This window comes from Sinohyriopsis cumingii, chromosome 11 (assembly GCF_028554795.1).
Source record: "Sinohyriopsis cumingii isolate HCF-2022 chromosome 11, ASM2855479v2, whole genome shotgun sequence".
NCBI lineage: Eukaryota > Metazoa > Mollusca > Bivalvia > Unionida > Unionidae > Sinohyriopsis > Sinohyriopsis cumingii.
In genome coordinates, this window is record NC_142971.1 from 5,697,634 (window position 1) to 5,722,567 (window position 24,934).

The 24,934-nt window shown below is 35.2% G+C and overlaps 1 protein-coding gene across 2 annotated transcripts in view; it reads left to right on the forward strand.

The window, feature by feature from the left end:
* Positions 1-24,934, forward strand: part of LOC149787557 (nuclear receptor ROR-beta-like) — a 135,650-nt gene that overhangs the window by 63,238 nt on the left and 47,478 nt on the right. For both annotated transcript variants that reach the window (XM_089973703.1, XM_089973704.1), the window contains 2 exons: positions 273-392; positions 4,161-4,302. In XM_089973703.1, coding sequence (XP_089829829.1) covers positions 273-392; positions 4,161-4,302 — 262 coding nt within the window. The remainder of the gene's footprint in view (positions 1-272; positions 393-4,160; positions 4,303-24,934) is intronic.

Genomic DNA, 24,934 nt, shown 5'->3' on the forward strand with positions numbered 1-24,934 from the left:
TATGTTGCTAAAGATAATTCAGTATCTTTTAATATATCATATGAATTTTTGTAACCATATCTCATTTTAAAAATAGAGAAGAAAAGACATTTTTTGCCAAGATTGCATGCATTTAGAATGGTATTGGTATTTACTTAGGATTGTGTAAAAGGAACATGATTATCTCCCATGTTATGTGTGTCCCTTTTGAATCTGTTTAATGTAGTACTGGATGAACTCCACAAGCCATTTATATTAGTATATTGACTTGGTAAATTTTTATATTTCTTCAGATGTTGGACATGGCAACATCAGCACCCATCAAAATTGGAGGGAAGGCACCTGTTTGTAGAGTGTGTGGTGACGAGTCATCTGGTTACCATTATGGTGTGGACTCCTGTGAAGGATGCAAAGTAAGGGAGATAATTTCTATTTCTGCTTTAAATAGTCAATTTTTTTAACTGTATTAGATCATTTACTTTATAAACCCAGTGACAAATTTGGACAAGACGAGCATCAATTCTCAGCTGTAGTAATGTATTTTTTGTCTTGGCTCTATGAAGTAGAGGTAAATTGTTGTAAAAGGAAATATGTATGCATACTCTAACTTCTAGGTTGGATGGTAGTAATAGTTTGTGAAGCAGATTTTATACACAATGATTGTACAATAATAATTAAAAATGTCTCCATTTTTTATCAAATCATTATAGTACCTCTTGGTTGATATCATCAAAGAAATTTTTTTTTTCTTCTGTTACATCTCTTTTTAATACCATGTCACTGTTAAGTGCCATAGTGTTTGAGTAGGAGGGTGGGTTGATGTTAAGTACCATAGTGTTTGAGTAGGAGGGTGGGTTGATGTCAAGTACCATAGTGTTTGAGTAGGTGTGTGGGTTGATGTTAAGTACCATAGTGTTTGAGTAGGAGGGTGGGTTGATGTTAAGTACCATAGTGTTTGAGTAGGTGGGTGGGTTGATGTGAAGTTAAGTAGTTTCATATCAGCACAATACTGACTATACTGTTCAAATTGAAAGTTATGATTTTAAAGTTTACAAGTTATGAAATTGTGAAAAACCTGGAAAAAGGGTCATGGTCTAGGTCAGTGGTTTCAAACATGCGGCCGGTGGACTGCCAAGTTGTATCATGTGGTCCGCAAAATGATGGTCGTCAAAAGGTGTCATTAGAAATAACAAAGGTGGTGCGGCCCTTGGGCAATCCAAAATGCCCACAGGGTGGTTTGAGTTTGAGACCCCTGCTCTAGGTGTTCTTAACAACAATGACTGCATTAAATTTGCAGTCCATAGTTGGATTATTTTGAAGAGGATGGTAGGGCAGCAACGAGGCATAATTTGGTCTATCTTTAGAAAGATGAATAACTTTTATGGGCTTTTTGTCCAAATTTCAAGCAACCCTAAAAGACTTTCTTCATACCAACATATGCAGTTAAGCAGAGTACATTTAATACTTTTATGGTATAAATTAAAATGAATTACATCTGAATTTCAATAATTATTTTTATTTCTAGTAATAGATGTGTGGTTTACAACATTGTCATATGTCCAATTCAGATGTTAGGGAAGAGCTTTTGATATAAAAAATGCACAGGTAATGTGGACCAGCAAAAAAATTAATTTCATTTAAGAAAAAGCTGCAAATTACATCTTTGTTTCAAAGACTTTAATAAATGATTTTAACTTTGATTCTGTCTGAACATGTATATATTTTATTTTTTTACCATCAGGCAAACATTTATTGTGTCTGCCTGGTGTGAAACTGTCAACTTAGATAGCTTTCATTGGTGTCCCACTTCTGGGAATGTTGTCTCAACAAAAAGTAGTCAAAGCACACATACGTTTATTTGTTCAGTAAGTTTATCCTCACTTACAATTAAGAACGATGTATTTGTGTACTGGCTTATCTAATGCACTGTTAATTGTTTGATCAAATCTTAACTGTTCCATCCACACGTTCCCAAGTTTGTTTCATCACAGTAACTGGAGTTGACCTGTGTCTGTTTTGCAGAGGTAATATCACAGGGATTGAGAGAAGGAAAAGTGATTTCCACAAACTGTGACACATGCCTTAACTGAACTTTGTAGATGGTTTTGCGCTTGCAACCAGGAAGGTACCTATTGAATTTAGGGTCAAAAGTCAAAGTTTATGGTTGAGTTACTGTGCAGAAGAAAAAAAACAGTTTCACAAAAGTAATTGAAATCCTCTGCTACAAACCATGACCAGACTTCCTGGATGTCTTGCATTTGAAACAAGAGAGACACATGTTAATTTTGGGTGAAGAGGTCAAAGGTGAAGGTCACAAGACAAAATCAAATGAGAATAGTTTTATTGCCAAATAACCTGTTTTTTCTTCTTTTTTTATTATTTTTACCTTGACCAGATTTTTTGGATGGCTTGCATTTTATACGCTATTATAAGGATGAGCATGTCATTAGTATTGTATGAGTAACAAGTACTTTGTCTTTTAGTAAATAAGTATTAAATTACCAATTAAAGAGGTTTATCATAATAGAGGCAAATTAATACTAATTACCATATGGTGGTAATAAACATATTGCACATTTGCAAAAACTGACATTTTTATGAATACTTGAATTTATTGATTGAGGATCGGTTCCTGTTGTCTTAACCCTTTACCTCGTAGAGTGAATGGCTCTTTAGTCCTTCAATACACATATAGCAAAGTTACCCAGTGCAGTGTGCTATAAATAGAACACCAGTTACCTATTCGACTCCATACACATAGGCCGGCCTGTTAACTGCTAAGCAGTGTAGTGTATGTTACGTTTAACAGCAATTTGAACCATTTTACATTTTTGGTACACATCTATTATGCATGGAAAAATGTAAGAGTAATGTCCGATTGTGACAGCTGTGTAATTATTTTTCACGGAAGAATATTTTGTGTGCTTTAAAATCAGTGAAGCCGCATGACCAACCGTAGCTGCCATTTCTCATACTTGAAATTTACAAGTTCTTTGCATCTACATCTTTAGGTCATCTGAATTTGATAATTTATAAAAACTAATTCCTACCTACATCAATATGAGAGCCTTTACCCAAGTTATTGAAGCTTTCATAGTTGTGATTCTTATCGTGAAAAGTACTGAATGAAATCCGCAACCTCCAGTTTAGAGAGTGGAGAATATGCCCCAGTTACTTTAAATAGCAGATTTTGACCAGAGCATAAACAGCGACCATGTGATCTGATGTAATGGTCATTCACAGCAATGAATGAGGTATCTAATAGGGGGTTTTCCCCAAAGGTGACACTACGAAAACCTGCTAAAAATGGCTGAAGTTTACAGCAGGCATCAAAAGACGCTTGTATGCGAATCAGGTAGAGGCATCCAAAGGCGCTTGTATGCAAATCGGGTAGAGGTGTCCAAAGGCATTTGTATGCAAATGGAGTAGAGGTGTCCAAAGGTGCTTGCATGAGGTAATGGGTTAACTCATTAACCTCCGGAGGTTTTTGTCATTTTTGCCTGAATTGTGAGTAGGAAACACATTATGGGGGCTATTTCTGAATACATCCTAATACATCAACTTCCAAGAGATTTACTGTTAACCTAATGCCTAGTTGTGTTAGAAACATAATTTTTCATTGTCGCGTGGTGGAAAAAAATCGGGTCCAAAAAATGAGGTTTTTCACTGTATTTTGTAGTGCAACTAGAATGTCCAGATTATTTGGTATCATTGTAAAGCTACATCTGTCTACCTTTCTATAATACCACCTACTTCAGTGTATCATGCATGACCTTGATGCTACAGAGCTCGGCAGCAGGCACCTACCTTCTGACACATAAGCGCAGTGCCAGGGGTTAATGAGTTAACAGATCTACGGTTGTTTGTTGGACTGTCTTTAAATTTTGTGTAATTTACATTGATTGCTACCCTTGGAATAAGAAGCACATTCACAGTATTAGAGGGATTCATATTAAGAGAATTATAAGAGTTGTTTGATTCTGACTTACTTCTTGTGAATGTAACAGTACTGTATGTAGAGAAATTTACAGCTTGAGTCACTGCAGTTAACTTTGTTGCCACTTATAATGTTGTTTTTATCAGGCATTTATTGAGAGGACAGATAAGCCTGACTTGCATAGCTGATATTCTCTGCCATCGCAAATATTTTGACAATTTTATATTAAATTTTATCTTTCCAGGGATTTTTCAGAAGATGCATCACGCAGGGAATGACCCACAAATGCTCCAATGAAGAAAAATGTGAAGTCACCCCATTTACACGAAACAGCTGCCAGTATTGTCGACTGAAAAAATGCTTTGCAGTGGGAATGTCCAGAGAAGGTTGGTCTAAAAGAGAATGTGATATTAAACATTTAATAATAAAAGTGTCACTGAAGTTCATAAAATTTAATTTCATAACATCATGTTATTATCTGACCTGCATAAGCAAGGTGAGACAAAGTCATCACTTTTCAGAATTAACCCATTACCTCATACAACCATCTTTGGACGCCTCTACAAAAGTCGCATCGAAGCGACTTTTGACGCTTCTACAAAAGTCCCATAGTAGCACCTTTTGACATCTGCTGTAAACATCAGCCATTTTAAGCCGGTTTTCGTAGCGCCACCTTCGGGGAAAACCCCTCATTAGATACTACATTCATTTCTGTGAATGACAATTACGTCAGATCACGTGGTCACTGTTTATGTACTGGTCGATATCTGCTATTTAAAGTAACTGGGTCGTAATCTCCACTTTCCAAAATGGCGGTCGCGGATTTCATTCAGTACTTAAGAAGTTTTCATGATTCGAATCACAACTATGAAAGATTCAATAACCTAGGTAAAGGCTCTGATATTGATATAGGCTGCAATTAGTTTTTATAAATTATCAAATTTAGATGACTTAGTGATGTAGACACAGATGAAAAACTTGTAAATTTCGAGTATGAGAAATGGCAGCTCTACGGTTGGTCACACGGCCTCACTGACATGACGGTGAACAAATTCTCTCCAGATTTTAAAGCACATAACAAATTCTTCCGTGATAAATAATTACACAGCTATAACAATCAGACTTTACTCTTAAATTGTTCCACATGTAATAGATGTGTACCAAAAATGTAAAATGGTTAAAATTGCTGTTAAACGTAACATACACTACATTGCTTAATAGTTCACAGGCAAGCTATGCGTATGCGGTCGACTAGGTAACCTGTGTTCTATGTATAGCGAGCTGCACTTTGTCACTATGCTCTATGAGGTAAAGGGTTAAAGTCTTGTGCAAATATTTTGGATGTTGAATGCAAGAGTGAAGTTGGGGGGGGGGGGGAGACCAATATGTGGATACAGGCGAGTTTTGCAGGACATTAGCCTGAGTTCAATCCATCTATCACTCTTTTGTGATTAACTCAAAACCTTTCCAAATGCCCATATGCAACTTGGTACATATGTCAGGCTAGTGCTGTTTAAAATTCTTTCATTTTCAGTCTTTGTAATGTTTTTACCCATTTGTCTGTCTGTCTATCCATACATTATTTATACTTTTGTTTCAGGGGTAAAACACCAATATCATTTAAAATATCTCCGAACATTGGGATACTTAATAGAGTAGTAGATGTGTGCATTTTATTCTTCATTGTCAATATTGTCAACAATTTCGTCCATTTATTCACCCATCCATTAACCATTGCCACTTTTGACGCCGGATCGTGGCCCCCAAATCGTTCTGGTTATTTTGGTGAAACTTGATATACCTTTCCCTTGACAACTCGCACACAGAATGGTCCAAAAATCTAGACCACATCATAAGTATGGGTGTGAATTAACTCAAGTATCTATGAAAAATTTGAAAGGAATGGACATTTGAGTAAAAGGGTGGGTTAGGGCAGGGTTCAGTTTTTGAATATTCATTTTATAATCACATTAGGAATAGATGTCAGTAAACAACTTTTTTTTTCTAATGAAATTATTTGCTTTTTGTTAAAAAATTACCTTTATTTTTAAGAGAGCAAATCTTTGAAAGATCTTTAAAACATGTACTCGAGAGGTTTCAGTACGCATCACATATCTACCAGCAAAAATGTTGTACATTATGTCACTGCATTTTGAATATGAATGTGGATACATTCTAGTATTATTGTTGATTCAGAACAGAACTAGATTCTTACTTACAATAAATGGAAATATATTTCAAGAAACAGCAATGTTGGAACTATTTTTAGTTCAACTAGTCACAATGGAAATACTGTAGTAACTACTCAGATGTTGATGTGACTTGTGTTTCTTACACACAAGAGGTTTGCTGATTTTCATCAGAGTTCCAAGTCAGGCAGTTTTTCAGTAATTTAGAAATTTTTGAGTAGTTTATACATAAGCCAGTGGTTACCAAAAAAAGTGTATCATTAGGTCTTGAAGTTCAAAAGAAAAAAATGCATTACCATAAACTTTTATTCACTCAATATCCATTATTAATACACTTTAGGATTAATTCAAAGTCTAGTATTCAGTTAAGTAGATATTTAGATAGTAAATTAACAAAACGCTCTGGTTAGCTTTATTAATATGATCTGTCTGTCAAACTACATATTGTATGTCAGAAGAAAATGCCGCCCACATAATTGCATTTAATGCATCTTTGTGGCTGTGACTTTGGATAAATTGCCAAGAAAAAATCAGTTCTGATAATGAGAAGTAAAATAAGCTATTCTGTAGCAGAAATATTTCCTATTGGAAAGTCTGTTTCCAATATCATTACTGGATGGAAAATCCATAGTTATATGGTTGGGGTCTTACTCTTGGGGCTCACTTCTCTATTACCAATCACACGTTTGTCTGTGGTAATGGCCAGTCTATTTAATGGAGAGTCATGGTGTTTAGTTTCCTTGTTTTTTGGGGTGGTTGTCATTTCAGTTGTATTCAGGAATATAAAATTTTAGACAAGTATTTGGTCAAGTTTCTTTGCCTTTCACTGATGATCATGCAAGTGTTTTTCTTATGGAAAGTTTTGTTTTTAAAATTATTTCCTAGAAATTTTTTATCTTTAAAAACAGACTATAAGAGTTACATGTGGGATCAGTTCAACAATGCTTTTGTGAATATTGATACTCTTTATATAAGGACAGTATTTATAAAAATCCAAATCTTTACATGTACTGGTTGTAGACCAGGAAAGCTTATGGGATGGTCCGTTGTCTGCCATCTGTCAGTCATCTGTTTACTGTCATTAGTCCATCTGTTAGCACAATCTTCTGATTGCACTCCTTCGTGGAGGATTGCCAGGAAGCTTTAGTCGTAAAACTATCCCATGGTCTGATTGGTTGTAACTGAAAATGTAGGTGCAGAAGAATCCACCATTGAAATATTCGATATGGTCATGTCAAGATTGTGTTATTTGTAAAAGACTTCTTATGATGTCCTTTTGGTACTACACAAAAATGGTGCTTAACTACTGTCCATTATGGCCACTACAACAGCCATCTTGAAAATCTTAGTATTGCTACCCTTCCTGAATAGGAAGTCATATTTAATGATGTTCTCTTTGGAAGATTTCTTATGTCTAGCTGGTAATAAATGAAAATGGTTCCAATCTGAACTCAAATATACTCAACACAATGACCATTTTGAAAATCTTTTTTATTGCTACTTATCTTTAATGAAAAGTCACATTGACATAAGGTTTTTATTAGAAGACTTCTTATCTTATCTGGTGATAATAGTGTGAATGGTGCTAACAATATGTCCGGTATGGTCACCACTCTGCCATCATGAAAATGTTGTTATTGCTATCTGCTTGAATGAAAAGTCATTGAAGCTTGAAGACCTCTAGAAATGAAAATGGAATCTCTCATTCAATGTGGATGTCTTGAAAAACTTATCCCTAATTGTCCTGAATGAATGACTGTATGAACATGATGTTTTCTCTGAAAGACTTAATCAGATGTCTGATCAGTAATAAATGAAAAGGGTGCCAGTCTGACTTCCAATTTGGTTACCATAGCCCAACTTATAGATGGCTGGTCATATTGGCAATGTGTTTTCACCAAAAGAAATCTTATGTCTTCTAGCAGGTCAGCAGCAGAAATGGTACCAGTCTGGTATTCACTATGTCCACCATGGCAGCCATCTTGATAATTCTGTTATCCTTATTCCTCCAGAAGACTCTTTAAATGTTTTTTTTGTTCCTGAATTAAAACTGTGCTAATCTGATGTCCATTTTGATCACCATGATGGCCCCCCTTGAAAATCTTGTTATATCTTCTAATCTTATATGAAATGTAATTGTTAATGCTGGGATTTTATCAGAAGAGTTCTTGTCATGTCTGGTTGGTACTAATTGAAAAAGATGCAAAATGTCCCTCCATATGGCTACCATGGTGGTCATTTTGAAAATGTCATCTCCTCCCAAATAGATAGATTTATTATGATGCTTAGTTGGTCCTAAATGAAAATGGTGACAGTTGTACATCCAATATCACTGACTTGAAGATCTTGTAATTCCTCCCTCTGAATGGATGAATAATGACATAGAGTTCTCACCAAAAGACTTCTAACAATGTCTACTTGGTTTCTAAATGAAAATGGCACCAATCTGATAGCCAGTATAGCCAGCATAGCAGCTAATTTGAAAATCTTATAATCCTTGAAGAATATTACTGTCAGTACTCTGCAGTTTAAAGGAAAGAAAGAGTCTTTTCTAATTCCTGGAAATTCTTTTGGACCAGTAAAGCATCAGATTTTTTTAGGAACATTACTTGTTTATTTTTTTGTTTTACAAAAATGTTTTAACTTTTAAAGAATGGTTAATTTAAACAATAAAATGGTAAGTATGGTAGACAATCTTTAAAATGGTCCCACCACAAAAAGAATCACATATATGGCTGAAATGGGATTTTCACTAAAAGACCTCTTGTAATGTCAAGGTGGTCATACATGAAAATGGTGCTGATGATTCATCCGTTTTGAAAATTTTCTATGTGCTGTTTTTGTTGAATGGATACTCATAGCTATATGTTTTTTTTATAATCAGTTCTTCTGATATCTTCCTGGCTTTAAAATGATGAAGCTGATCCAATCTACGACATCGTGACATTGGGTTTCAACTACAATACTATAACAGTATATAGCCATTTCAAATGAAAATGGTGCTTATCTAACCTCAAATGTATCCCCATCAAAAAAAAAAATGTTTTGACCCGTCTAGTATGAATTGTGTTGTTGATGTGTTTTCATTCACATACTTCTTGAAGTATTTAAGTGGTTCTGAAAGAAAAATGGATGTTTTAATAGACTTTGATATAAATCATCCTTTCACTTGAGGTATGGAAGAGGCCTGTTGATTTTAGGGTGAAAAGGTCAAAGGTCATGGCTAAAAAAAAAGTTGGTTTACAGAACAACTTTTGTTCTACAGTTAGTTCCTTGACCCAACTTTGTGGGTGGCTTGCACTTAGAGTAACAAGAAAACCTTTAGATTCTGGGTTTACAAATCCAAGGTCATGTCATGGTAAGTTTGTTAAGGAAATGATGGTTTCATCATTTTCAGCGTTTATATTGGGACTGAAGGCCAAGGTCATTGAGACGTATTAGTCAAGTCTCCAGAGTCAGCTATGTGCTGTATACCTTACTTGTGCTTACATTAAAAATGTGTAACAAGCCATTCACAGGAATCTCTTTGTTTTTTAAATTCCAAGATTTTAGCTTCTGGACCCTGTTTTGGAAAAATATAAAACTTAAACCTAATCTTTGAAACACTGAAGCTTTTTTATGCCATATTATAAATTAACCAAACTGTTTCATGTGAATGAGAGAGAAAAAATTAAATCCATACCTTCTGTACCACACATCTAATAAACTTTAATTTTATTCACCATGCTAAATGTTTCCATTCCTTCTGTCATGTATCATTATTGTAGAATAAATTGTTATGGGGTGTGTCGGGGTCAGAGACATATGCTTTTACTTCAAAAAGCAAATTCCTTCTAGTTCTTTGTAATGTTTTTTCAGATCTTCTGTTTATTAAATTTCATTTCCTGGCATTCTGTACATGGACCGTGACCTGATTTTATTGCTTGGTTTGTTTTACAAGCAATCATTCAAACATCATTTGAAATTAATTGAAACAAAACCCCATTTTCGTGCTATAATGGCACGCAAAACAAAAAAGGTAAATTGTCTACATTACTTTTCTACTTCTCACTGACTGCTGTCAAGACATTGGATTATATTGATCTGTAATATCTGTAGGCAGTGTGTAATGTATGACATGGCATTTTCAGACAAGGGTCATTGTAAAACTGTGAATCCTTATCAATTACCTGGATTCTGCCAACAAATTATGGTCTCTCAAGGCAGTTTGTTTCTTGTTACAGGTCAGTGATTAATTAATCAATGCATTGAGAATGTGGACTTGTATGGCAGCTGTTCTTTTATGTTCTTAAAAGATGGGTTTTATTGTAATATAATGAAATTTGCCAATTCCATTCTGCCAGCAGAATAAGGTGTGGTGGCAAGGGGTTCATTAGAATTGTTTAATCAGGGCATTGAGAATGTGGCATTGGTCTGAACAAGGACAGATTTGATCTAATTATATAATAGAATCCAGCTTTAAGAAACCTTCTGTTCAGCAAACATGATGTGGTCACTCCAGACAGGTGTTGTTTTGTTCAACACATTATATAATAAACTGGATACTACTGGCATGAACACTGGTTTTTCCTGGCAGGTGCTCTTTTTAACCTGTGTGTCTCACAAGTCAGATTTTACTATACTTGGTATGAGCATGGAATCTCAGCTGATATTACAGATGTATTTACAGTGGTTGCTTATAGGGGATAAAAGTCGGACCAATAATTTTATATTTTTATGAATGATTTTCTCAGTACAATATGCAAGATATTGGAGACAAGAAATTTATGTTTTCATGTTACGTAGGTGTTCCTGTATTCTGCATACAGCTTGGTTGAGCACGAGGTTTTCGTTTATCTTGCTCTGGTATGCATATTTCACATAGATAATCGAATTATTCTAGTGTTATTATTCTTGTAAAATTTCTGCATATTTTAGAGCAATTTAGCATTTACCTGGAAACAGTTGAAGAGCTATGATGGCTTATTGTTTAGCATCCTGGATTCATGTCCAGAATGGAGATGCTAAAAAAATCTCCTACCATCAAATCAGGCCAGGTGGGCTACCAGGTTGTGTCCTTAGGCAAGGTCCTTTACTCCACTTGTCTTGGCAACAACAGGCCATATAACACCAAAGGAAACCAACCAATAAGTAATCATATGGGCTCACAAAATCTCAGTTTTGAAAAGTACTTAACTTTGGTGTTTACCTTCAAAAGTACTTGATTTTTGGTATTGGGACCAATAGGTACTAGAAAGAAGCTTGAAATCACACAGTAGTCTTGAAAAGTTCTTGAACTCCAAACAAATACATTCATTGAGAAACATTAATTTATTAATTTAAACTCAAAACACTGTTCAGTAGAATGTTCAATAGATTTGGCCAAATTTGATAGGAAACTATCTGGCATGAAGGCTTTTCAATATTGGACCATGTGCCAGTATGGAGAAAAAATTTGAAAAAGCTTGAAACAATCATTTTTATAATATATACTATAATAAAATTGGAAAATATATAGAGAAAGTTTTATTCTAACTGATTTTTGTTGTTGGTCAGCTACTGTTGCATTTGGCTTTTAGATGGCAACACGTGATTGCTTGCACGCCCACTTGTGCCTCTTGTTTTATAGCTTACCTCATCATACTGTCAGTTGAGCTACTAAGCTGCAATTTTTACCAAAATTTCTAAACTTGAATACAAGATGCATTAACCAAAAGAATTTTGTTGAATCAAACCAATTAAAAACTGTCAATTTAGGTAAGCATCTTTAACATCATGGTGATGCTGCTTCATGCACATGAAAAAAATCTATAATGGAACTAGATGTCCTGCCAGGACACACCCATATAGGATGCTTGTAGAATCTACAATAAGGATAAGAAATTTCAGTGGCTTACAAACTTTAAACATTGTTTCTCTCATGTTTCTCAGAGATGAACAGTTAAAAGAATATTTTGACAGCAAAATAAGTATATCCACAGTGTGTATAATATTGTGCAATGTGTTGTATACATCCAGGCATAGAAGGCTTTTGAGGGTTACAAAGAGTGCCATTATTAAGATTTAAAAATAACATTAAAAAGACTTCTTTTGAGTAGCCTCACAACAGAATTTGACAGAAAACATTCATTCATAAAGGGCTTTTGGTTTTGTACAAATGATACCAATCCATTATCAGACATGGCTGTTGTTAATAAAGGTAAGTCAGGCCTGTACTTGAAAGGCAGGCAGGTGTTGTTCAGTGGTTGTTTTACCAAAGTGCATCTCTGATTATTCTTTTATAAAATTGTTTCATATTGTCATTACAAATACTGAATGTTATGGATTGAATTGATTATTTTTAAGTTTACAAAATTTTTAGTTTCCTTCATGCAAATATTTAGTTCTGCTAATTAATCCTGAGTTGCCATGATTTTATTTCTTGTGTGATACCAATTAATTAGAGAATAATTGTAATGATTACATTTTAACTGAAATCTAATTTGTCTGATATTGACTATGAGACTGCAAAACTCAGTCTTTTAAATATTGAAACATTGAACAAAACTAAATTTTGCCTTCGGTCAGTTTTCGTCAGTGTACTCCAGGCAAAACCCCGATATATGTACTGGTACATAGTCTTTTCTGCCATGGGTGAATGCCCTTTCTAAACTGCTACATACAAGAATGTAGAAGCAACCAACTTTAGAATTTTGCTATAGGTTATACCATATGTACTCAGTTATCAGTTAAGTCCAGTTAACAACATAGACTGATAACGGTTTCTTTTGTTTGTTCAGGTGATTACACTTGATTGGATAGACCCAGGTCTGCCAGTGCATTATTTGATGGGTCTGTGAAGTTTGTTGTTAGACTCGCCCTGTGAGTACTGTATATACTCCTTTATGAATCCAACTGCAGACTGCACAGACCCTCTGCCGTCGTAAATGTACTGGCAGATCTGGGTGTATACAGTTTGCTAGGAGTGACTTTAGAACAAATAGCACAGACCCTGGTCTGTAGGCCCATTATGCTATGGCAGATCAGGATCTTTGTTGTTTGCAGTTTGACTTGACTTGTGAGTATAGATGGGTACATATGGTACATGCAGGTACATGCACTCTTTTTCTTGAGTAATAACTCTTTTTTTTAAAGTTAAATTTACACAGACTTTGGTATAAAAAAATTAGAACGTGAAATCATCTTTTGAAGTACATTATAACTTCTTGATGGTATATAAAAAATAATTTCATAATATACATTTTTTAATATTTTTAATAATATGGTTACTAAATAAATATCAAGAATTATTTTTTAATGTAATATACATTTTTCACTTATTTTGTACTTTTATATTTATGTTATTGTCAGTATTATGGAGATAAATAATACAATTTATAAAAATTTTGTTCCAGTGTAATAGTCAACTACAATTCTCATTATATACAACACACCATGGAAGCACACACACAAAAATAAAGACACCCCAAATTCCACTCCTTGAAGCCATGCAGAGCATAATGTGTTTTAAAATAGTTCAAGCCTCCTGCTGGCAAAAGCTATTAATAAGCTTTAAGTTTAATCTTGATGTAGTTCAAGGCAAACAGAACAGTTCAAGGTTGCAGAAGAGGCTGTTTAGAGGTGTGAATCAAGGAATTAAAGCTTAATGCCAGATGATTGGTCCAGAAACCATTTACTGGAAATTGATGTCAGTCAGGTATCAGCTGATATGCATGCTATTTGGCATGTAGCACTCAGCCATCAGCTGGCTTGGGTGTCAAATTTCACTCAAACATTTTTAGAAAGATGGGTTTTGGCACTCATAGTTTACCACTCAGCTGTTTGCATGGTTCCCACACTTTTCTAAAGATAAATTTCCAGGTCATTTCCAGGGTTTTTCCAGGATGAAATTACATTTTTTCAAGATTCACATATGACCATTACTGAATGGAATTAAAGAACATTTTAGATCATAAAACATGCATTTTGTAAATCTAAAGATGTTTCTCTTTCAAGACTCAAAAAAACCCATCAGAGTCAGAAAAGATGATCATGTACAAAACCACAAAATGTATCACACGAAACAAGTTTATATTCACATAAATTGGCACGTAAAGTCATTTCATTGTAAAGAATAAAAATTCTAACTTTATTTTGCTGTATTATGTTGCCAAGTGGGAACAACGTAATGAACATAAATTATGTTTTGTTTCCTTTCAAACCTTTAATTCTAAAGAATTATATGGCAAGATATATATGCATCTCATAGAAAGTAACATTTCTTATTTCAGTATGTAAAAAAACCCCAACAAACGCAAATAATTAGAATCTTGTCTTTTAACAAAAAGAGTTTAACCCTAAATTTATCTGTGCCAATAAAATCCCAAACAAGATTTTAAAACCTAATATCCTTAAGATGATCTGGTTAAAAATCTATCATTTAAAAAACATTTTCAAAAGAGTTTATTTAAATTTTGACAAAAGATCTTCAAAATTATATACTGTTGTATAAACAAGGACTGAATTTTCTGTAAACTCAATTTGTCTTCTTGTAATTCATTAAACCAGCCCCCAAACATGTATTGATACAGGGGCTGATATTGTTTTTTAATACATAATACAAGGGAAGACAATTCTCATTTCAGCTCTGAGATTCAACAGTTTGGACTACAAATTTGATTTAAAATGAATAGCAGTCCGTTTTCTAATTTGAGTTTCCTCCGAATATTCCCACCTCATTTTTCATATTTGGACATTTAGATTGGGGTGTGGGGTCATTGCAACTGCATGTTGAAAATGTGGAATTTGCCGCCACCATACAGTAGCGGCATACTGTTGTTGCTTACCAGTGGGCCTAGAAAATTTTAACTTATGTTATATTGACTCATACCTGCATCAAATCAATATGAAAATGATTTATTTTCTCAGAAATGGCAAATATTATAATTGTTATGTTGTTAATCCGCTGACAGACAAGACAAAACTATGGCATATATGAAACCTGATCCAGATCTTGCCATATGCATTATTACTCACATGACTTCACGAATCTCAAGTGATGACTTTGGAAGTCCAATAGTCAGGTGACATCAACAACAAACTCCTTTTCAATGTTGTTGTACAGAAATTTAATTATATTAAATGAAAGTCAGATACTTTTACAAAAACCAGCAACCTGATTTATCAAGCAGAGAGCACATGTCAATGTCATAGTCATGTGATACAACAAAACTCCCGAAGTTGTTCTTGGAATATATAAATATTGGAGAATTTTGTGTTCTTTCATTTTTGTATTTTTATTAAAACTTCTCATATAATATATTTTTCTTTCTTCTCTACAACATTTGAAAATGTGGGTTGTTAGATTTGTGTACTCATGCACTAGCAATGCAAATCACGAGTACCAGGTCATATTTCATCAACAGCATAGTTTTATCTTGTCATTCGGCAGATTAAAGACATAATAATTTTAATACTCACAATTTCTGCATATATGACTCACTCTGACAATGTTTAAAGCTTGCTAGGCCATCCGGTAAGCGGCTATGCTTTGCCACCACCATGTTGGCCTCTTGTGATGCTAGACTGGTTTTCATACCTTCCTTGTAAGGAAAGATATGGATATTGAGCTGACTTTGAAAATAAAAATCTGCTAAACAAATCTAATCCACTGGGTGTTTGGATTGACTCAGCATATATGTTTATTACAAGCAACTAAATGATCCATACTGCACCCTCTGAATATTCTGGTTAAAACTCAATAAATTGAACTCACGATCAGTTTAGTTATGACTCAGTTATGTGATTATTTCAGGCATCAAGTGTTGGCTGAAAATTACCAGGTTTTTCTTGACTTTCATCAATATTTGCAAAATTCAAGGACTTTCACAGTCGGGAAAAGAATTGTCATTTCTCCCAACTTTATCCCAATTCTCGGTAGCATGGGAACCCTGTGTTTGTGGGTTTCAATAACCCTAACCCTAACCCTAACCCTGTGTTTGTGGACTTCAGTAAACAGCTCCAAGACTATAAATCTGTCCATAGTAACGCTGAACTGTTCTGCAACACAGTTGTAATAGTAATTAGTGGTCAGTCTTGATGTTGTCAGTGTTGATGATAGTGACTGTGATGGTGGTGATGGTGGTTTACTTTATTCTTTCATTGATACTGTCCCTGTATTCTCAAATGTTTTGAGTACCATACTTCAGCTTATATTAAAAGCCTGAAAATATTTACCATCTGTCAAAGTCTGAAAATACTGAGTGTTGTTGTTGTTGTTGTTGTTGTAGGGTTTAATGCTATTTATCAGCACAAGATAGGTTATACATGGTGGCCAGTGTAAATGGTGGAGAAAGATCCCTGGAAAACTCTGGAAACAACCACCAACCCACGAGAAGCTACGGGCAAGCTTTCTCACGTACCGACATTGGCTGAACACGAGATTCAAACCCACGCAGACAGGTGAGTTGGCAATGATCTGTAATGGTGAGCACTTCAGACCACTCTGCCACTCATGGCCCCTACTGAGTCTTTAGCAGAATGATGGAACTTAGGTATTTTCTTCATTTGTGTTTCCATGACTACTTAATTTTACAGTTGTAGATGTACTACAGATGTCCTACCTCGCACATCATTTTCAGGGTTTTGAGCTTTTAATAGCTCTTAGTCCTTTTAATGGGACTTTTTTAAGCTTAATCTTGTGTTTCTTTTCTTAGGAAGGTTGAGAATAAAATGCCTGCTCAGTTTAGTTTAATATAATTGCGGTATTAAATTGAACTTAGCCAACAGCATGCATGGTTGTTATGTGTATATGTGTATGTGATTATTTTGGACAACCCAGGTGCTATTTATTTATGCATAATTAGTTAGGAATTTAAAACCTAATTGGTCAGGGCCACAACAGAAGTGATTTATGTACAAGAAAGTTATCTACACAGAGGTCTGTAACACATGGGGCAAAAGTATAATGTTCCACCACAGAATTTGATGAAAGCCATTTTTATCAATTCTTTGATATCACCAACAAACAGTGTTTGTAAGCATGAAGCTTTTGAAACAGTTTTGGTTATTTTTCTTCAGCATCAGGAATCATTCCTCCTCCTAGGTAGATCTTACATTCGAGCATTTACTGAGTGTAAAACTTATGTAAATTTTGAAAAAAATCGCATTAACTGCAGAACAACCATTTGCCTAGATATGCATTTCTTAATTATTGACCTATTCATTTCCTGCCTCCACCTCAGTCGCAAAAATTGTAATTCTCTATCCTGATTTGTGTAATGGGAGTTGTACAAGATTATTTATGCATGCACAACAAAATATATGCTTGAATGCACAAGTGATGTAGAATAGAAGAAAAAAAAACAACGTAGGATTAGGTATTGCATTTTTGTTATTGGGTTATATTGGAATACATTTCATTTTATTGCAATACGTAATGTCTAATTTTGGGGAGCTTTTGGTTATGTTCCTACATCTTCATCAGTTGTGAATCCATCAGGAATTGCTATTTTCAATTTTGTTCAATTCAGTATAAAACTTTAAATTTCTTTTTTTTTAAAAAGCTGCATAACAAAATTTGACCAAATCATCGTAACTAATTTTAATCATGAAATTATTTACCTACCAGTGATATATTTAGTTTGTGCTTCCTCTAGGCCTATTCAAAAGCATCGCTTCCACGCTGTAGCCAGAGGTGTGGGATGGCAGGAAGAGAAGGATGACAGATTACAAATCTTACTTTCAACAACAGCTGTTACATTTGCCTTTAAAATAAATGCATATGAGGACCATTCACTATCAGTTATGACAGACATTACTAAAAAAAGGAAGGTGTTGTATAACTTACTGTTAAAAAAGAGGCAGAACAGAATTTAACAAACTTGATACAAAGTGTCTTGGCATAAATGCCAATCAAATTTAGATGTTGCTGATATGCTATCAGATATGGATGAAGATGTAAGAAGTCGAGAAACATTAAAAATAGTTTTTTTTTAATGAAAGTGCAGTCAATAAAATTATAAGACATTTCTAGAGAAAACTAATTTTTATTCCCTCCAATAAATTAGTAATGGATGACCAGGATCAGAAAACAAAAAGAAATCCCAGTGTGTCTTGTTAGACACAGCTAACATGGACTGCCATCCTCTTTTTATTGGATGACAAACATGGTATATGTGTGATATGTTGCTTATCAAAATTTACCTTTATTTTCATCTTTCAACATTTTTGGGGACTTTCACCAGCCATCACACAAGTCCCATTCCCCCTCCCCCATATCAGTGACTTCAGGATGAGAGCAACCCTATTTTGATGTCTCCATCTCGGTAGATACTCAGAGGGACAGTCTTTCTCACCTCATGAGTAGGCTCAGAATGATGATGTCATCACCATGGTGGACTCAAATGAGTTCTCAGAGGAACTTGTGGCAAAGGTCCCTCTCCTTCTATTGTTGACCTTAGCTCATTTCCATCTGTCCTGCAGGTTTTAGAGGAGGAGGAAGTTTGTCTATCCATTCTTTTACCCAGAGTTGTGTTCTAAGTTTTCTGGCAGTAAGGACAGAAAGATTCTCTCCAGACTACTGGAGAGACCCTCTGGGATAGTATCTCATCCAGATCTGCTGTTGCTTCTGCACTCGGCAACAGTTCAAGAGCTTACACAGACATTTCTCAAGGGACAGGAGTTAACCAGGCACTAGAAGGGGTGTTCTGTCCCCCTTTCCACTCCGTCTGCTGGTTCCAACTATCGGGTCCATTTGCCAGCTAGGCCCCTAAAGCCCCCTCCCTTTCTGGATTCTGAGCCATCACAGCTGGGAAAATCGGCTGGGAATTTGCTTGACTCCCATTTGAAGCCTTGTAGGCCCTGAAGCTTAAGGCTGATACTCTCATGACAGTTGCTTTTCATGTCAGCTTTCAGCAGACTAATTCAGTGTCTTGAAGGAAAAATCATGATGCGTCTCCAGTGGTGCTTCAGCGTTTGCTGTAGTCTGTAGTGAAGACATTGCATAGTGTGCTGCCCATGCTGAAGGTGCCCTCTGTGTAGCTCTTTCACTTCTTTAGGGATGTCGTCATGGAGACAAATCATAGGCTTTGCAACCCACTTGAAATTTAGGGATTCCCATCCTCCAGTTTTCTGATGACTTGTTGATGCCTCAGCAAAACTTTTCTTAAGGACATGTTGCTCTGTTAGTTCCATCTCAGGCTTAGAACATCATATATGTGTGGATGAATTTCCTGGGAAGGATTTATGCTTTTTCAGATAAAATCGACCATATCCTGGCCCTACTGTATATTTAATATGTGTTGTTTGTTAGGTTTTTCTTTCTTTCTGTTCATTAAATGCAATGGGTTATCTAAAATTTTTGTAACTGACCTTGTCTGGAATTAAGTTCATTGTCTACCTGACCAAAATCTGTGATTTTTTTTAAAATTCTGCAAACAACTGATACATGGCTATTATTTTCTCTATGAATGTGTGTTTAATATTAGGATCATTGTCAACAGATTTATCATGGTCCTAGTCACTGACATTGTGTTTACCATGTTCTTTTATAATTTTAGTAACAGAATCTTCTAGAATGGAAGTTTCAGTAATAGGTTTTTGTTTTTTTTATAGAAAAATGCTAATGGTGACCTTGTAGAGGGCTTTATAATCTACTGGGAGAATTATTTATTCGTGGTATAAGATCTTGAGGCAGAATCTATTGTTCAGCATTTCATCTGGGCTGAAAATATTTAATTTAGGTTATTCCCCTCTGGAATAAATTACTGTGATTCAAAAAAAGACTTTTGGCAGATCATTACAATTCAACGTTACATTGTGTGGTTTTGACCGTGTAAAAAAAAAATGAAGGGATCATACCTGAACAATTCTACGGAACACACACTACTCAAAAACCCAACAACAAAAAAAACCGTACAAAATAAATATATATTTTCTGTCTCATTCTGCTCTCAACTAAAGAATCCAATTACAATAAAAATGAAATTACTCAAAAAGATTTTCGTTTACTTTTTGGAGAGAGAGAGAGAGAGGATAATGTCTCACTGTGCAAGCTCGTCTGCATTTAGAGCATACTTCTTTGTAGTGTTATGTTGTGTAACATTGGTAAAATGATTTAGATGGCCTGAACATGTATGGGTATTATTTACTGGTAACTTTTAGGTCTATACAACAATCTAAATCCACGTTGTCAAGAACTAAGTGCAACTTGTATTCTTACAGCAACAATTTCATTTTCAAATTAAAAAAAAAAATAATAAAGAACATAAAAGCCTGTTTTAGTTAATGTGCACGGGTGTGTGAGAGAGAGAGAAATTTTGTCATTGTACAAGACCGTATTTATTCAGGGTGGTTTTCATTTGTGGCTTTTGCAAAGAGAAAAAAGACTATTTTTTTACCTTATGATTCATGATAATCCTTGTGTATTAAGACCCTACTATATTCCATTATCAATAAACACTGCTAAATCAACAATTCATTCTTGTTTTAATTACGATATACATTGTCACAACAACCACATTGCTATGCAGTGTTATTTACATGGTAATTAAACATGCTTAGCGCTTTGGTTATTCCAGTTGAAACCAGATTGAGGACAAGAATCAACAGAAGAGGTCAAATCTGCAAGGCTGCCAGTAGGGAAATGAGGCTCTCTTTAGGGAAATGAACATCTGTCAATGTGCTATTGAAGCTGTTGGCCATACAGCAGATGTTATAAGGACAAGTGATCATATGCATTACTTGTTATTCTAACTCGCCATTAAAGATAATAGAGGGGTATATTCATAGAATAGGTTTGCAATAAAATATTAATTATACCCAAGTCAAAACAGAGCAAACACTTAAAGATAATGTGTGTGTGTGTATGTGTGTATATATATATATATATATATATATATATATATATATATATATATATATATATATATATATATATATATATATATATATACACATATATATATCTATATGTGTGTGTGTGTGTGTGTATATATAAACATACACACAAATCAATTTAACAGAGTCAGTGACTTTAAAATTTACCAAATTTACCATAGAAAATTACAAGGTTTATATATTTATGTTTATATGACTATACAGTAGTCCCCCTCTTATAAGGCCACCCCTAATGCAGCAGGGAAGTGACCTTATAATGCGGGTGGCCTTTCTAGAGGGGGATGACAAATGCGAATAGTAAATACATATGAAAAAAGTCACAAGTACATTTAATTTTAAATATTTAATATTTTAATTAAAAAATCACACGCATGATGTGAAATAAATGTAAAACAAACTTTGTCATCATTTTCAAAAGAATGCTATGAATAACCATTGATATAGTTTTAAAACTGTCTTTATAATTATGTTACAGTTCACATCATCTGTCACTTTGTTGGTAACAGTCTAAAAAACAAACCAGTCTCGTCACATTAAAAATATCCTTGCTGTCATATCCCCTGCATATATCGTTTCGTCTTTTGTTCCAATTTTCGACAACCTCATTATTAACATCAGCTGATTCGCCGCTAATGACAGAACACTTGATATTGTGTTGCACTTGAAATCTGTGCAACCATCTGTTACTTGCGGTAAAGTCGTCATATCCCAATTCAACTGACAAACTTTTTGCTTTTTCTTGTCTTTCAAATCAGGATACAAACGTCTCCTGGCTCACAGGATACAAACGTCTCCTGGCTCAAACAATCTTCCTTTCTCCATCCATTTCAAATTTCCACTTCTGTACAATTGTTTCATTATCTTTCACGATATTGTTTATCTTAGTCTTCCCGATGTTAGTTTTGTGCAAGGATCCTCGACGACCCCCCCCCCACGTCAGTTGAATTACTTTCACGTTCTACTCTAAACTGAGAATTTTTATTTTCCTCGATGTCGTGTTGATCTTTTTGCAGTAAGTTATTCATGTTGCCAACTACAATACTGATGAAACAATTTTGTATGCATCTAAACAAATTGCCATGTGTTTTTAAAGGAAGCGATCTTGTCACGTGATTTGTTAGTCGCAGTCTGGTACCCTATTGTTTTTATACTTTTCTTGAAACTAAGTGAGAGAAGCCAAAACGGTTTCGATATGTACTATTAACATCACGCAGATTTGACCTCGCGGCCGCTAGGATTCGCAATTTTGACAATTATTGTCAGTAGTAATAGCCACTGATTACCAAAGTGAACAAGCTCAACATCTTACTAAGGGAAGCCATAAAGGCTATTAAACCAATTTCCTGCTGACTTGGGTATTGTACATCGATACTGCCACTTCTCAGCTGCTACTACTGTTTGATAATTGTAATCTTAACAATTATGTGAGTGACTAAACCGGACATCTTATGATAACACAGCAGTAAGGCTAATTGGATTACATGTACGTACCCTTTTGTATGGATTAAAATTTGAGTCTTTCTCGGTTTTTATGGAATCAATTTGGCTTCTCGTGAGGCGTAAATGATATAATATTAACCTTGGTGGTAAATGTACTTTATTCAACACTTCTTTCAGTAACGAAAACCTGACATCGGGAAACAGAAATCGGATTACTTAACACACTTTATGAATAAAATACTGGTTCTAGATACACATTCATATAAAATACGGCCGCTTGTGAGGGGTAAATTTTATAATTTTCACTAATATGCTGGCAGCTGGTCGCGTTAGCCAGGTGGCCTTTCGCGAGGGGTACTTTTGAACACAAACTCATGGGTGCCAACGGATTCTGGCCGTAAGGAGCGGGTGGCCGCTGGTCAGGGGGCCGTTCAAGAGGGGGACTACTGTAATGAGACAACAAGACTAGTTGATCCATGGTCTGTCACCTTCACTTAGCAAACCGCTCCGGTGGCCTAGTGATTAGAGCGTCCGCCTCGGATGCGGGAGGTCGTGGGTTCAATTCTCAGGTGAGTCATACCAAAGGCTTACAAAAATGATGCTAAGAGCTGCCTCGCTTGGCCCTCAGCATTAAGAGATTAGTGTTAGGACTGGTCGGCCTGGTGTCAGGATAATGTGACTGGGTGGGACATCATGCTACATGTCTGTAGCATGATGCCCCAGTGCTAGACATCACTATAAAACTGTCACACTGCAGACATCATAGCGATATGACTGAAAAATTGTTAAAGCTACTTTAAAAATCCAAATCACACACAAACTCACTTCAGCAAGTACTGAGATGTAATTTTTGTTGGATAAGAAAACATCGGAGGGCTTCCAACCTCATCTGACAATGCACTAGGTGTTTTGTTATGGTGACAGACTTAATAAGGATAACTAATTAACAATAATATTTAAAGGTATTGTCTGTGAAGACCTTTGTGTTTGTCATTTGGATTTTGTAACGTAGCGTTAACAATTTTTCCAGTCATGAGAACCCACCTGTCTTAAGTTTAGTAACAAAGACAACATTAGAGTAAGGATAGTGTGACTAAAGCAGTTAGACATACAGTTTAAACTTACTGCTGTTTTTTAAAATAACAATTTATCCACCCCTGATAATGCACCAAAAGATAAAGGTCTGTCTTGTTTGTTTTATTGATTATTCATGTCACTCTTACTTGCCAGCACTGTAAGAGCCCAAGTGGCCAAGTGGTCTAAAGGACTCACCATTACAGATGACTGCCATCTCATTTCTGTCTGCATGGTTTTGAGTCTCGGGCTTGCCCAACGTGGGTATGTGAGAAAGTTTGCCACTAGCTTCTTGTGGGTCGGTGTTTTTTTCTGGGGTTTTCCTGGGTTCTTCCTCCAGCATTTATACTGGCTGCCATGTATAGCCTACCTTGTGTTGAAAAATGACGTTAAACCCTTTAACAACAACAACAACAACTTAATAGCACATCATGATTTACTTGAGTTTAACCCATCATGAGCTACCGAAGTCTAGTATGTGTGTTCAATAAAATATCAGCACAATACAGCCTCATCTCCACATTTTGTTCTATACGAAGGATGCCATTCTCCAGTGATGGGTGTCAGTGTAATGAAGATTGCTAGGGGGATCTTACTCCATAAATTTTACCAGATAAGAAAAACATGCTCGTTAATATATAAATATTTGCAGTAAAAATGTGGAGTCTTCATTTGGAAATGGGCAATTGCTTGGCATCTTTATTTGTCCTTTCATTATCCTTAATAGCATTGCGTCACAGCAGCCAACTGTATGGAATACTTTCTCCAGAATGTGCAAGTAAATCATGTTTCTGTAAGATCCAGGATATTAATGGGTTATAAAATTTGCGATTTTGCAAGACTCTCATTTTGGAAAGGAATCAATAAAGAGGAAATAATGTTTTTAGAGGTTTCGGTGAAGTTTAAAGATATGAAAATGGTGCAAAGTGATGCGTTAGAAACAGAGGCTTGAACTAACCAGTACTTAGCTGGTGCCATATGGTGCTGCAACAGCCTCTATTGTCTCCATCTTTCAAACTGTCCATATGAAAGGACTTGTGACCACAATATGAGGATCTGGTTTCATTGAATTTACTCTGAGAAAGGAGGGGATTTGTTGAGGACTTGCAAAAATAAAATATTGTGGGGGGGCAACATTCATAACCAAGGTGGTGCTTTTTTGAACATAGAATTTTTCATTATTATTCAGTGGAAGGCTTTAAAGCAAATGAGAAACATTTTCATAAAATGCTTTAGGTATAGATCCAGTTACATGACTGGGCTTGAGATTTTATTTGCACCTGCCCCCTTCCTTTTTAATGTGTTGTAAATAGAATCAGCACTAGTTAACATGTTCAAGGATTTTCTTGAAAAGTAAGTTGTGTTTAGATTACTCAGCAATGTAGAATGTGATTGTGAAGATTAACTGTTGGAGGGATGAACAACCTCTTAATATAACATGAAGCAAGACCCCAAAATT